The 14685-nt window shown below is 47.9% G+C and overlaps 1 protein-coding gene across 6 annotated transcripts in view; it reads left to right on the top strand.

The window, feature by feature from the left end:
- ARHGAP32 (Rho GTPase activating protein 32) overlaps window positions 1-10190 on the top strand; it is a 203479-nt gene extending 193289 nt beyond the window's left edge. For all 6 annotated transcript variants that reach the window (XM_061406428.1, XM_061406426.1, XM_061406432.1 and 3 more), the window contains 3 exons: window positions 482-1357; window positions 2027-3000; window positions 4206-10190. In XM_061406428.1, the coding sequence (XP_061262412.1) occupies window positions 482-1357; window positions 2027-3000; window positions 4206-6464 (4109 nt within the window). In that variant the 3' untranslated portion in view covers window positions 6465-10190. The remainder of the gene's footprint in view (window positions 1-481; window positions 1358-2026; window positions 3001-4205) is intronic.
- Window positions 10191-14685: the final 4495 nt, after the last annotated feature.

The raw sequence follows: 14685 nt of genomic DNA, 5'->3' as shown, positions 1-14685 counted from the left end.
CTTTACTAAATATAAATACTTTTTTTGAGAAGTTCAGTTTTGGGTATGAGGATATTTCCCCACAAAAACAAAAGAATAAAGCAAAAAAAAAAAAAAGGCCCTCTTTCTATTGCCTATCTGAAGTACCGTTTAAAGTGAGTAGTTGTACCTCACAAGTCATGTGTGAAGTCAGTGATAAAACAAGACAAAAAGAAGTGAAAAACTTGCCCAAAGTCACAAGAGTCCATGTTGCAATAGTAATAGAATCTAAGAGTTCCGAGTCCTCTTTCTTGTGGAAACCATCCAGTGCATCCTGCCTCCAATGGTACCAAGTGAATCTGTTATTGAGCGTTTGCTCTGGGGGTTCCATCTGTGCTCCCCAAGAGATGGTTGTGTTTCCTTCCTGTATGTAGCGCATCTCTGCTGTACCAAGTAGCTGACTCATAGGGCACTGTGTGTCCTGGGACATTCATATTCTGACACTGCTACCCATTTTTGCCAGGTGACTCCAAGCTGTTCCGACCCAGAAGACCCAGATCTAGCAGTGATGCCCTGAGCGCCTCGTTTAATGGCGAGATGCTGGGGAACCGCTGCAACTCCTATGACAACCTGCCCCACGACAACGGAAGCGAGGAGGAAGTCGGGCTGTTGCACATTCCGGCTCTCGTGTCTCCGCACTCGGCTGAGGACGTTGACTTGAGCCCACCAGACATCGGAGTAGCCAGCCTGGATTTTGATCCGATGTCATTTCAGTGCAGTCCTCCTAAGCCTGAATCAGAATGTCTGGAGAGCGGGGCTTCCTTCTTAGACTCCTTGGGCTACTCCAAGGATAAACAGAGTACCGATAAGAAGGATATGGAAACAGGCGGTAGCCAGTCACAGACTCCAGGAAGCACTGCAAGTTCTGAACCTGTGTCTCCTCTTCAGGAGAAGCTGAGTCCATTCTTCACCCTGGACTTGAGCCCCACTGAAGAGAAAGCATCGAAGCCATCCTCGTTCACCGAAAAGGTTGTCTATGCTTTCTCTCCAAAGATCGGACGGAAGATAAGCAAATCACCCTCTCTGAACATATCCGAGCCCATTTCAGTGACCCTTCCCGCCCGGGTGTCAGAAGTCATCAGCCCCGTCGCAACCACGGCAGCTCAGAACGCACCTTCTGCAGCCTGGAACAAAAGTAGCGAAGAAAGTGATGTCATAAATAGATCCCCCACCCAGGTAGTAAAGAGAAAAGCAAACGAGAGAGAGGCCCAGGAAGGGTGTGAGTGTGAAGCCCAGCCCCCGGACCAGGGGGCTGCCGCAGACGTAGGCTCACCAGGGAAGGAGGAGCCTGCCTCAAGCAGTCAGAGTAAGGCTGTGCCTTCTGGACAGACTCAGACAGGTACCATTTGTTTTCCTCCATTCTTGCTTTAAGCTAAGAGGGACCTTCCACCAACTGTGCCTTTTAGGAGAGAAGTTTACTCCACAGCTAGCCTTTTATCAAAGAGAATGTTTTTTCTAGGTGGTGCTGATGGCTCAAAGCCCTAAATTAAAGTCAACCAAAACATCCCCCAAAGGGCCAGCGGTCCTACTTCAGATCTTGATAAAGTCCCCTTGTCCAATCAGAATTCCTGGATAATTTTTGCACAGCTTCATAGCTCTTGATTCTGTTTTCTCTTCTGATAAAATTATCTATATTATAGCCTTACACATTAACTAGCCAGCCTACACCATCAAATGTAAAAAGTATTCTTAATAACATTCTGCAAGCACTTGAAGCTTGTTTTCTAAGCAATCTTTCCTGAGCCGGATGAGGGACTGGCTCCCTGCCTCGCCCATCTCTGTAGCAACCCAGGAGGAGATTGCAGTCTTAAACACTCTGGTTTAGTTTTCCTTCTGAACCAGATGTGTTTTCTGCAGTGTTTGCATGTGGGATAGAAGATTGCGGATGGCCATTTTGAAATACGGAAGGCACTTTTTTTTTTAGTGATCAAATAGGGGAATGTTTGGCTTTCCATGTAGGATAACACAAGCTACCTTTTCACTTTCTTTTTTCCTAATTTCCCTCCAGGAGCAGACACACATGACCCCCCTCAGGATTCCGTTCCTGTAAGCTCAGTCTCTCTTATCCCACCGCCACCGCCTCCGAAAAACGCGGCACGCCTGCTGGCGCTGGCGTTGGCAGAGTCTGCACAGCAGGCCTCCACCCAGCCACTGAAGAGACCAGGCACATCCCCGGCTGCCTGTGCACACTGTGGGGACGCGGCGGTGGCTGCAGCCGAGGACAGACCGCCTGCTCCCTACTCTAGCGTTACTCTCGAGAAAGGCTATTTCCAAACCGACAGGCCAGCAGAGCAGCCCCACCTCCAGAACAAGGGCCCTGGGCATGGTGACCAGCCAGTGCCAGACACAGCAGCTGCCGGGGACTATACCCATTCCAGCACCACTGACTCCACGGGGCAGTCCCCCCCGGCAGACTTACCAGGCGATCAGCCACATCGAATCTATTTATCTGGGGACCCAGAGAAGGCCAGAGTCACTTCCGTTCCCTTGGCAGACTCAAAGTCTGATGACCTCATCACTTTCCCTGAAGACCAGTCTGTGAAGACCAGTGTGCCGACAGTCTCCTTTGTGGACCACGATCAGCTCCATTTCTACAGTGGAGATGAGCCTCCTTCTTACCTTGGTGCAAGCATGGAGAAGCCCCATCACCCTTCAGAACTTGCAGACAGAAGTCCTGCCCCTTCTCATTTGCCTAGGGACAAAATCTGCCCTCCTTCCGAGTCCCCTGAAGAGAACACCAGCACAGCCCCCCTGGCGTACATGACGCATGCTCCAGCAGCGGCCATAGCAAGTGCCAGCGAAGCCAGCTGGGACGTGGCGGAACAGCCCAGCGCAGTGGAGTATGTAACCGCCACCCTTCAGCGTGCTCAACGAGCCAGCCGTCCCCTACCCCTACCTCCTTCCCAGAGACCTGCAGAGCAGCCCCCAGTCCTGGGGCAGGTACAGACCACAGCCAGTATAGGACTAACCAATCCCCATAAGGTAAGAAGTGGGGCGGGTCATTGGCATGCAGTGTTTTTTCCAAAGGTGTGCCACTCTCCATCAGTGTGTGCCGTTACTATGAGTGAGATCTGACATCTCTTTTTAAGTCCTATGGCCTATTTCCATGAAACACTTCCTGGTTGAGATTGGGATCTGCCTTTATCTTGATGCTGGCTTTTCTCTGAAAAAGGAGCAGCTTCTCCATGGCTGTGGTTTAACTATACCCTCTCCCTCTACAAAGAGATTATAAGCTCAGGAGTCCACCTGGCCATTGGCTGTCAGAGTTGTGGGGTTTTCCCAGCTCCCTCACTGACTCAGTGTGACTCGGGGCAAGTTGTCCAACCATCTCTGCCAGGTTTTCACATGTGCATGACCAAAGTGCTGTAGTCTCAGGACATTTGGAAGGCTTTATGTCTTACCAACTTTCTAGAAATATCAGAAATGACAGCGTCTTAGGACTTTTTGTTTTTTCAGCATTAGCCATCAGATTGTTAAATAGTCAAGCACCTATTTTGATGAGAGAATGTTATATGCAGACTGTGAAGTTTTTTTGTCGTCGCCTTGGACTAAAAGGACTTCACTATCTAGTCCTCTATGGAAGATGCTATTTCCAGCCACTTGTTTGTCAAGGGCAGTATGTGTGCAGCCTTGCAGTGAGAACCATGTTTGTCCTCTGATGCCACAGACACACTGGAGTGGGAGGGAGAGGCGGAGGCTGTGTTGAACGCCACCTGGACATGTCCCTTCCTGTCCCTCCCTGGCCTGGGGGCTGAAAACTGCCCACTGGGTAGTGGGTGTCACTTCAAAACACTCTTCAGGTAGAATTAGCACTGCTTGTTTAACAGAATGTTCTTGGTGTTGAGACTGAGCTGCACAGATAGACCGGGCATGTGGTTTCAAGCCTAGTGGTCTTTTAAGCAAATCAGGTCTGTCATGGTCCACTCCATCTCTTGAAAACCCATCCTAAATGAGAACAGCTCTCCAAAGATGGGCTGGCTGCCACACCAGGTGGCCAAACAGGCCTGCCTTCTTTTCCTGACTGTAGGGACAGGTAGGCCTCTGCCCTGTCCAGCACCTCTGCAAAGCTTGGGAAATTTCCAGCTGCTGCCCACATGGCCTCAGCTTGTGAGTTATGAATTCAGTAATGTTTGATTCCGTAGAGAGAAGCATAAAAAAACACTCACAGTACTATCATCTTTCAACAGGTTCAAGGAGCAGTTCCGGCTCCGGAGAGGCCGCCTGAACCCAGGGGCATGGGTGACCCTGCACCTGTCCTGGTTGGGGATGGCGGGGCCGCTGCACAGTGCCCAGCCTCCGCTCCAGCTCCCCAGCCCGTCCTTCCTGAAAAGGTGCGGGAAGGCGCCAGGGCACCCGCGCTGCACCTGCGCGCCGAGTCTGTGCCCGCGCACGCTTCCTGTGGCTTCCCCACCCCGGCGCCCCCCGCCAGGACCATGGAGAGCAGACTGGCCGCGGCCCTCCACTCGGGCAGCGCCGACGGGGCAGGCAGCGCCGGGTACCACTCCTTCGTTGCCGCTGCCTCCGCGGAAGAGGCCTTGCCTTTGCCCCTCCCTGTCCCACAAGCCAAGCACGGCCCTCTTAAGACTGCTTACCCCACGTTCGCCAGGCCCGACCTCACCACGGAGCCCTTCGGTCCAGAAAGCTGTCTGCATTTCAGTATGACCCCAAACTGCCAGTTCCGCCCCCAGAGCGTGCCACCCCATCACGGGAAAGCAGAGCCGCACCCAGTGTATGCATCCAGGTCGGAGCCACCAGGCTCCACAGGCCCCCGGTACAACACGTACGTGGCCCCGGGGAGAAGCGTGTCTGGACACCACCCGAAGCTGTGTAGCCGGGCAGAGTATGTGTCCTCACTGAGCTCGTCCGTCAGGGGTGGCTGCTACCCCGAGGACATGCCGCCGTACCCCACCATCCGCCGGGTGCAGTCTCTGCACGCGCCTCCGTCCTCCATGATCCGCTCTGTCCCCATCTCTAGGACAGAGGTGCCCCCAGATGAGGAGCCCGCCTACTGCCCACGACCCCTGTACCAGTATAAGCCATATCAGTCATCCCAGGCCCGCTCGGACTACCACGTCACTCAGCTGCAGCCTTACTTCGAGAATGGCCGGGTGCACTACCGGTACAGCCCCTACGCCAGCTCGGCCGGTTCCTACTACAGCCCCGACGGCGCTCTGTGCGACGTGGACGCCTATGGCACTGTGCAGCTGCGGCCCCTGCACCGCCTGCCCGGCCGCGACCTGGCCTTCCTCGCCCCGCGGCTGCAGGGCAAGAATGTGTATGCGTTCGCCGGGGGTGCGGCGTCGCGCCCCCGGCCCAGCGTGGCCAGCTACTTCCCGGCCAATGACCACAACGTGGTCCACATGCCCCCGGTGGCCGACGCGAAGCACGCATACGCCTCGTGGGACCTGGAGGACCTGGAGAAATACCGCCTGCAGTCCATCCGCAGGGAGAGCCGTGCGCGGCAGAAGGCCAAGGGGCCCGTCGTGTCCCAGTACGACAACATGAGCCCGGCCGGCGCACCGGACGACCTGGGCGGCATCTATGTCATCCACTTGCGCAGCAAGTCGGATCCTGGGAAAACTGGACTCCTCTCGGTGGCCGAGGGCAAGGAGGGGCGGCACCCAGCCAAGGCCCTGAGCCCCGAGGGGGAGGACCGCTTCTACCGGAAGCACGCAGAGCCGGAGCTGGAGCGCGCACCCCACCACCAGGGCGGGTACGGCAATGGGCAGCCAGAGAAGCCGTGCCTCCCCCAGAAGCAGAGCAGCGTCAGGAACCGAAAGCTGCACGACGCGGGCTGCAGCCTCCCCGAGCATAGGCCGCATCAGGAAGCAAGCCATAGGCAGCTGTGTGACCCGAAGAACGGGCCCCCTTTCCCCCAGGGAGCTGGCCCGCTAGACTACGGGCCCAAAGGGCTTCCAGACCCTGCCGAGCCTGTCAGCTACCTTAACTCTGGAGGGAAATACGTGCCGTCAGGGCCGGAGTCTTTAAGACCGAGCCACAAAGAGGTGCGGCTCCCCAAGGAGCTGGAGCGGCCCCGGGCCCGGCAGCCTCCGGCTGCAGAGAAGCACCCCAGAGACTGCTACAAGGAGGAGGAGCACCTGTCGCAGTCCGCGCTCCCGCCCCCTAAGCCAGAGAGGAGTCACAGCCTCAAACTGCACCACCCTCAGAGCGCGGACAGGGACCCCGGCGTGCTGTACCACTACCACACCCACGGCAAGCGCCCGGGCCGGGGGACTGCCGGGCCGCAGTACGATAACCTGGAGGGCTACCACTCCCCGCCCCAGCACCAGCGAGGGGGCTTCGGAGCAGCAGCAATGGGCCCGTACATGCCCCCCGGCTTCCCCCATCCCCAGAGCAGGACATACGCCACAGCTCTGGGGCAGGGCGCCTTCCTGCCCACAGAGCTGGCCTTGCAGCCTCCTGAAACGCAGGTCCATGCAGAATGAGCCCCGGGAGCAATAGAGTTGACGCAGCCTCTGCTGGACAGTGGACTGTTCTATTTTTTTCAGTAACCAAAAAAAAAAAAAAAAAAAAAGCTACAAACCGCCCCCCCAACCACCACATTAAAAAAATAAGAAGAAAAATCACCATCTTTTTCCCTCTTCCCAGCTTCATCACCACCTCTTCCACCTACAGACTGTTGTCATTTTTGTCATTTAAAGATTTGAACGATTGTGAAGCACTGTGTTGAAAATCTAGTAATTTGTTACAGACCGTACTTGCCACATAGGGCTGATTTGTAAGAGCCTGAGGACTGCCTTTAATGGAATTTGAGTTTGACCTCGTCCTTCCTAGCGTTTGCTGCGTCCTTCAGAGCAGCTGACACTCACTTCTTGAAGGTCTTGTGTGCCCTGTCCTGTCCTGTCCCCACTTGCTTTCCCAGTAGCCACGGCCTTGCCCAGAGGGTCACCTGTTTTCTTTGTCAGGTCATACCCCCTGTCTTAGAAGGGGCTGTGTATTAAATTAGAGTGGGGAGAAACTTCTCCCTGAGGCTTCACATAAGACTATTATTGGATATTTAACAAATTATAGCCCCCAAAAAGGAATAAGCATTTAATAGTCATTACAAAATGTCAGACCCATTAGATCCAGGCTGAACCATGCTCTTCTCCTGGTTGTTCCACACACTTCAGTGAACAGGCTTATCCCACTGCAGAGGGGTTTCTAAGTTACAATTAAAGAAACTTCTTAGGTGGAAGTCTGAGACCTTCGTTAGCACCAGAAAACTACATCAGTGGTTCTAAGCTGCTGCCTGTCTTCAGTTCTTTTTTTTTCTCAATAGTATTTGATAAATTGTGATCCTAGTGAAGCATTTCACACTATTTGTTTTCCTAAAGCAGTTTTTTTTTCCCCCTCATTTAAAAAACAATGAAAAACCAGCATGGTTTGCCTGGATAAACACACATAATGTCACATGATTGTAAATTTGCATATTAATTAGTTTCTAAACCAGGTGTCCTGGGAATTCTTACAGTAGCTACAGGTTATTATTATCCGTTAGTAAACTGAGTGTTCCTGCAGTAACACTTAGCACAGCCCATTTGACCTGCTGGAATTCTGGGCAGCAACCCTTAAGGTCCCAAGGAATTACCGTGTTGTGTCTTCCCTCTGTCCCTGGGTGATTGCAGTCTGAACTGTAATTGCCATCCACACCAGCATTTCAGGTTTAGTCTTCACAACACTGCAGACATGTTAAACATGTTCCATACCCAGGACTTTCTTTTGAAAGTTTGCATTCCATTCTCTCAACCCACCCCACCACGAACGCCAGACCAGAAGGCAGTCCTGTATTTATAAAATGAGTTGAGATAATCATGTCATTCCATAACTCTTAATAATACTTGATTTTTATACATTCACATGTTTTAAATGCTCAAGTTTGTAGAAGACACTAGGAGAATTCCATTCCACTTCCTGGATGGTTGCTGCTCTGGCTTTTTAAAACTTGGAACTAACGTTTATTTAGAGCAAAGAAAAATCTTTTAAGAGGCTAAATTGATGCTGCTATTATTGCTGTGAAATTGTATAAAGATTAGGATTCATGCCAGTTTTTTTAAATCTAAAAAATCATGTGATTGCATTTTAAGGGTTTATATTTAGAAAAAGAAAATAAAGTTTTAAGAGCAACACATTTACTTATTAATATATGTGGAAATACTCTGTTAGGTGTTCTTTTGTTCCCCCGGAATTGATCGAAGAGATTCAGTAAAGATCATGGAGGAAATCCTGAAATTATAGAAAAGGTCTGTGAAATTCAGGCCTCAGTACAGACCCACCTGGTCTGTAGTCACAGTGCTAGGGAGCCTGATAGGATACTTCCTTTTAGCACACACATCAGGAGCTCCGTGCAGGAATTTGCTCTTTGGTGAATATACAGCACTAATTTTTTTTTTCCAACCATTACCATCTTTTTGTCAGTAGGCGACCAATGGCCGCTTTGAAGGAAGACAAGCCGTCTGAGCTCTCACAGGCAGCCCAGAGATTAGAGAGAGGAGCTGGTGTGGCCCCGAGACACAGATGGCTTTAGGAGCTGAGAGCCTAGAAAGATGTGGCTGAAGTCTGTCCAGTGTTCATATCTGTGGATTGGTCACACACACTGTTTACTCCTGAAACTAAGGTCTATTTTATAAACACTAAGGTTAATTCTTTAAAGCGGTTACTTTATTAATGTCCTATGAGATTGGAAATATCAGGTACATATTTTGAATACAGAAAAATGACTCAAATTCCTGGTGAAAGTGTGAAACGTGAACTCTGCAGTCTAGCGCTGTCTCACGAGTGTGGATGCAGCCTTAACTTCGGGTGCAGAGTTCCTGAGGGGCTTCGCGTGCATCCTTCCCTTCCTGGTTATCGCGAGTAGACGGCAGGTCACCGCGAGCCAGCTTACCTCAGCACAGCCACCTTGTTGGTATATGACGTCGCAGATTGAGCAACCAAGTGTCAGCACTTTTACACTTTGACATGGAGCCTACGATCAAGTAAACGGAGCTGCCTTACTTGTGAAACCCAGAATTTTAATTCTGTTGGTATTTTCACAGCCATGTCTCCAGATTTTATCCTTTTTTGGCAAAATTCTGATGCCACAGCTTGGTTTGATTGAAATAAATATTCCCTGGATGTCTCGTCAGGGACTCTGCTGACAGCCCCAGAGATGCCGCCTCCTTTCAGTAGATTTCATCTGAGCCTTATCGACAGCTCACCATCTTCAGTTCCCTTCTAAAAACATGAAAGTCCTTGGGACGGTCCCAAAGACAAGGCCTGCACATTTATATAATGGCAAAGCATTTTTTAAAAGGGTCGGGTTGAAATAGCTAGGAATGATCCTGTAAAGAAGAGGGACCATTAATGTGAGCGGAGATAGACTAGGTCATTACCACACCTGAAGCAGCAATAGATGTATACAGTGTAAATTTGAAATCCGCCCTTTAGTTTAAAAAAAAGGAGCCTGCGAAGTCCATTTATCTGTTTCCAGCCCCGTCAGTCACCCATCCAATATGTTGGCAGAGTATCGTCTGAGCAGTGTGTGTAAGGAGTAATCATGAAAGCAAAAGTATGTCAGAAAGTTACTTGCAAATGGTTAGAGGCATGTGACTTTTAGTACTGTGTGTTAACGGAATGTCAGGAATGGTATATTTTAACTGTGTGCAAGATAATGTCGGTGTGCACAGAGGGTCTTTTTTTCCTTTTTTGATTAGTGCTGTTAGTGTTCAAAGAATAAAAATGGTTGTTTTACAGTTTAGATTCCAAGATAGCAAAATCTGATTTTTCAACCATGACCTGCATGAGAGAAGCATCCTAGGAAGTCTTAGCTCATACTTCTGAGTTCTTAACTTTAATTTATATAGTGTTTTTTTTATGTTTTAATATTTTTGTGAACTGGTGTAAATTGTTAATGCATATAAGCTTGTGTATTTTTGTAAATAGTTTGTGATTTATTTCTTGACTCATATGTAAATATTTAGAGTCTCATTTCTTCAAAGCTTATTTGAAGCTGAGTTGTGGGTTTGGGGTTTTGTTCGTTTGTTCCTTTGTTTGTTTTGGTTGGGGTGGGGGGTGGGGAGAGAAGGGATTTTGTATTCTGATAATCCAGACGGAGATATCTTGTGGTTTAAAGCAAATGTCCCACTGAAAGCAATTCAAATATCAAGAAAATTATTTCAGGTTAAAACACACTTCCTGTGTACGTGTTTGCTTTCTAAACCTAATGTGAGTTATAACAAAGTAGATGGTAATCAGGGGTAATCGGGGCTATTCTGGCCAAAAGATGAGTGTTTGTATGACACAAATTCTTATACCAAAAAGGTACTTTATTTGAGGGAAGGGGTTTAATATCTCCTGTCAGTTTTTCCCCAGGGCAGACAGTCTCTTTGGAACTGCAGACCTTGGCCTGCGCTGCAGGGTCTGAGCAGACCTGCTGCTGGTCAGGCTGCCTGCAGGCATCTGTGCACTGGGCTGCCTTGGGGCTCCTAAGCTTAGGGTGCAGAGGAGGGTGAACTAGCTTCTTAGGGTTCTCCAGAAGGGGGTTCTGTATACAGCCATATTTCTCAAGATTCCCACAAAGCATCCTGTGTACTTTGTGGAGTGAAATGACCAGACAAGAATCTCCTACACCTGTTTCCAGCTGGTGTGTGCGTAAAGATGAAGCATTCCAATGTGTCAAATGCTGTCAGTCACCCAGCTGCCAGATGGGGGTCCAGACGCATTCCTGTGCCAAAGTTCTCAAACGCTTCTATATCAACCAGAAAATTTTGAAGGAAAAAACAAACCCAGTAGCAAGCTATTGAAATTCTAGTTTTCCTACTAGGAATGATAAATTACAAATCACTCTTCATCCTAAAATATTAGGGCCTGTCACTTTTTTGCCAGTCATACAGAAGGAAAGTCACCTGTTGCATACAGGTGACCCTGGCGTCCCCACCATGTTCTGTCTACCTGCTACCACACTGCAGACCGGAAGCAAGGTGTGACATCTGCTTCCAGTAAACACGCCCAGCCTGAACACATGTTCCCATGGAGACTGCTGCTCAGAGGGGATAAAAGACATAGATGACATCTCCACTGGGTCTTCCACTGTCCTTAATTTTCTGAAGTTCTCATTTCCATACCAACTATTATCAAAAGTCCTTCATGCTGATGAATATAGAGTACCCTCCTCTTAAAATGTATATTTACTTATCACTGAGAAATCAGTGGTAAATACATTGGTGGTGTTTGAAATTTTCTTTTGTGGTTCTACGGGAAAAGGGCAGACTATAGTAATATTGACTCCTTGTTGCATTAAAACTTCGAGTACCTGCAACCACCTGAAATAAGACATTTTAGTTGCCATGTTTCTCACATAATTGCATAATTAAGAATGTGTATCTTAAAAAGAAAATTGAGATTTGTTATTTTAAATATTTAATTATAGTATTTTCAGAGTATATTTCAAGCCACAAACTTCTTTTGCTGTTAGTATGCCTAAGGACTCATCATTTACACCTGTGGATCACTGTCCCATAAGATAGTGATGTGGTCAGGACACACTGAGATAAAAAGTGTTTGCTTCTACGCATACCAAATGTTCTGTCATGCCAGTCTATACATAAAAGAGTCCTATCACGGTCTTGTAGTTTTTTTTTTATTTCCTAAATCCTCCTTTCTGACATTACTTCCTGCCACTGTCTACATGCTACCTGTCAGACTTCCTCTAAATAACCATTCAAAATAAATAAGCTTGTCAAAATGGTGAGCAAAATTCTGAAAGATTGGGGCTTTGCATCATCTGTATTTCATTACCTAGAGCCTCTGATTCTTTTCTCCTAATAAGGTACTTGGGTAGCCAGGTTTCGGAAGATGAGATTATTGTGTAAGATGCTTAGAAGGGAGAATAAAACAGACTTAAGAGTTCTCCCTACATTTGACCTTTTGTGAGAACGCAATATGATTAGACACAATGGCATTTTCCACGCTACAGCTCCGCAGAGAGGAATGCTAACCCACAGAACACATCCAGCTCCTCCATGAACTCAGGGGGAAGAGAGAAAGGAGTGCCAGGCACATAAAACTTAAGTTGTCACACAGCCATTCAGTTAATGCCCTTTTTCCCGTTTCCTAAAAACATCTTGCAAAACATCCTGAGAGTTCTCAGTCACATGTTCATGCTTTAAACTGGGCAGATACTTCTCAAACTTTAGACTCCGTATAAATCAGCTGGAGGGCAGTTAAATGTAAGACTCCTTAGGCAACCACCAGACAGTCTGGTGGGTCTGGGGTTGGACCCAGGAATCTACAGTTTTAGCCACCATTGGCTGATTCTAGCACAGGTGGTGGAGACGTACTTGACAGCAGATGGAATGGGCCCCTGTCAGAGGGAAACCGGTTCTAGTTTCTAGAGCTTTGCCACTTTTTCTCATTCACACCATGGTTCCCCATCTCTTTAGTGATTCCAGAAGTTTATCATTAATTTCTCTATCCCTGTGAATAAATATTAAGCCCAGGTTCAATTATTTATAGCAATGAAAGATAGAAAAATTAGGTCTAATTGACCTGACAAGCAATACAGAAAAAAAAGCATTCTCTAAAACTGGTAAGATGCTCATGACTGATTATAACACTGTCTCCTATTATACACCTACATGGTCAAGGTCTGTACCATTGCCTCCCAGTATACACTTACACAGGCAGGGTCTATACCACTGTCTCCTATCATACGGTTACATAGTCAAGTCTCAGTTGTGAAACATTCAAGCTGTTAGGAAGTGCAGTTCATGCGTATTGCTATTCACACAGTCAACTCAAATACTGTATTAAGGGATAACAGAAATAACACTTTGAACCAAGTGATCTGCCTGCCTTTCTCATCAAAACATGTACAAGAACTACCAGCACATAAGTCACATACTTGACTCTTCGGTTTTGTGTATTTTATCAACTGCGGGCAATAGTACAGAAGTGTTTCGAACAGCCCATGGTGCCACTGTGCTTATTACCACATAGTACAGGACCAGTCGCTGCTGTAAGCCTTGTGCGGCTATGAACTCATCTGTTCCCCATTAGTTTACAGATGAAGCCAAAGCGCACCGAGGTTAAACCCATCACCACTGCTATACAGCTAGCGAAGAGTGAGGGAGCTGAGAGTCAGACCCGGGTACTCCTGACAAGCTTATGTTCGAATAAAAGACTTTAGAGTTGAGTAATTGAATCCTAACGGCTACAAATTCTAAAACCCTTAACTACTAAGCCTTTCTAAAATTCATACTAAGCCATGGCTTTCTCATCTCTAAAATGGGAATAATAATAATAGTACCTACCACTTGGGGTTGCTGTGAGAACTAAAGTAGATAATATCCCTAAAGGGCAGAGCAGGAGAGCAAGTACCCAGTAAAAGTGGTCCAGGCTTTGTATTATAAGATGGTGCAAGATTGTGCAGAATTAAGGAAGAGAGGGTTCTGTTATAGAACTATATCACTAAGAATTTAATCAGTTGGGTCAACCTTTCTATAAAACTGGAGGGTTTCACATAATTGACATGTATCTTGCAGGAAGAGAATCTTGACCGGTAGAGATAGATGCAAGACGTTATTTGGTGGTTAAAAGGAAACTTCAGAGGGAGACGGGTAGTGCAGAAAGCCCTTGCTTTCTGTCCCGAGCCCAGGTTCCCTGCCCAAGCCGTACACTCAGCCAAGGATGCCCTTCTCACAGGAGGCCATTTCTCTTCACCGGGTTCTCACTCCAGCAGAGAGCCTTCCTTGATGACTCAGTTCAAGACCACTTGATCCACTCATTCTCTTAGTTCTCTAAATAGCACTTATTCAGAAAAGGTTTGTAGTTTTTGCCTATGAATTGTCTGCATCCCTTCACTGATTTCTAAGCCCTACGATTCCTTGACACACAGTATGGATGCAAATAGGCTTGTTGAATGAATGAATGAAAATTGTTAAAGAAAAAGACTACCATATGACCCAGCAATCCCACTACTGGGCATGTACCCTAAGAAAACCACAATTCAAAAAGACACATGTGTCCCAGTGTTTATTGCAGCACTACGTACATTAGCCAGGACATGGCAGCAACCTACATGTCCATCCACAGATGAAGGGTTAAAGAAGTTGTGGTACATATACATGGTGGAAAAGTGAAAGTCGCTCAGTCGTGTCCGACTCTTCGAGACCCCACGGACTATACAGTCCATGGAATTCTCCAGGCCAGAATACTGGAGTGGGTAGCCGATTCCTTCTCCAGGGGATCATCCCAACCCAGGAATTGAACCCAGGTCTCCCGCATTGCAGGCGGATTCTTTACCAGCTGAGCCACAAGGGAAGCCCAAGAATACTGGAGTGGGTAGCCTATCCCTGCTCCAGCAGATCTTCCCAACCCAGGAATCAAACCAGGGTCTCTTGCATTGCAGGCAGATTCTTTACCAACTGAGCTATCAGGGAAGCCATGGTGGAATATTATTCAGCCTTTAAAAGGAATGAATTTGAGTCAGTTGAACTGAGGTGGATGAAACTAGAGTCTGCTATACAGAGTGAAGTAAGTCAGAGAAAAATAAATATTGCATATGAATGCACATATATATTATGATCTAGAAAAATAATACTGATAAACTTATTTACAGGGCAGGAATAGAGACGCAGACATAGAGAACAGACATGGGCACAGCAGGGGAAGGAGCGGGTGGGACGA

Source organism: Bos javanicus, chromosome 29 (assembly GCF_032452875.1).
Source record: "Bos javanicus breed banteng chromosome 29, ARS-OSU_banteng_1.0, whole genome shotgun sequence".
In the NCBI taxonomy this organism is placed as follows: domain Eukaryota; kingdom Metazoa; phylum Chordata; class Mammalia; order Artiodactyla; family Bovidae; genus Bos; species Bos javanicus.
The sequence above is the reverse complement of the archived record's forward strand: the minus strand, read 5'-3'. Positions and strand labels throughout refer to the sequence as shown.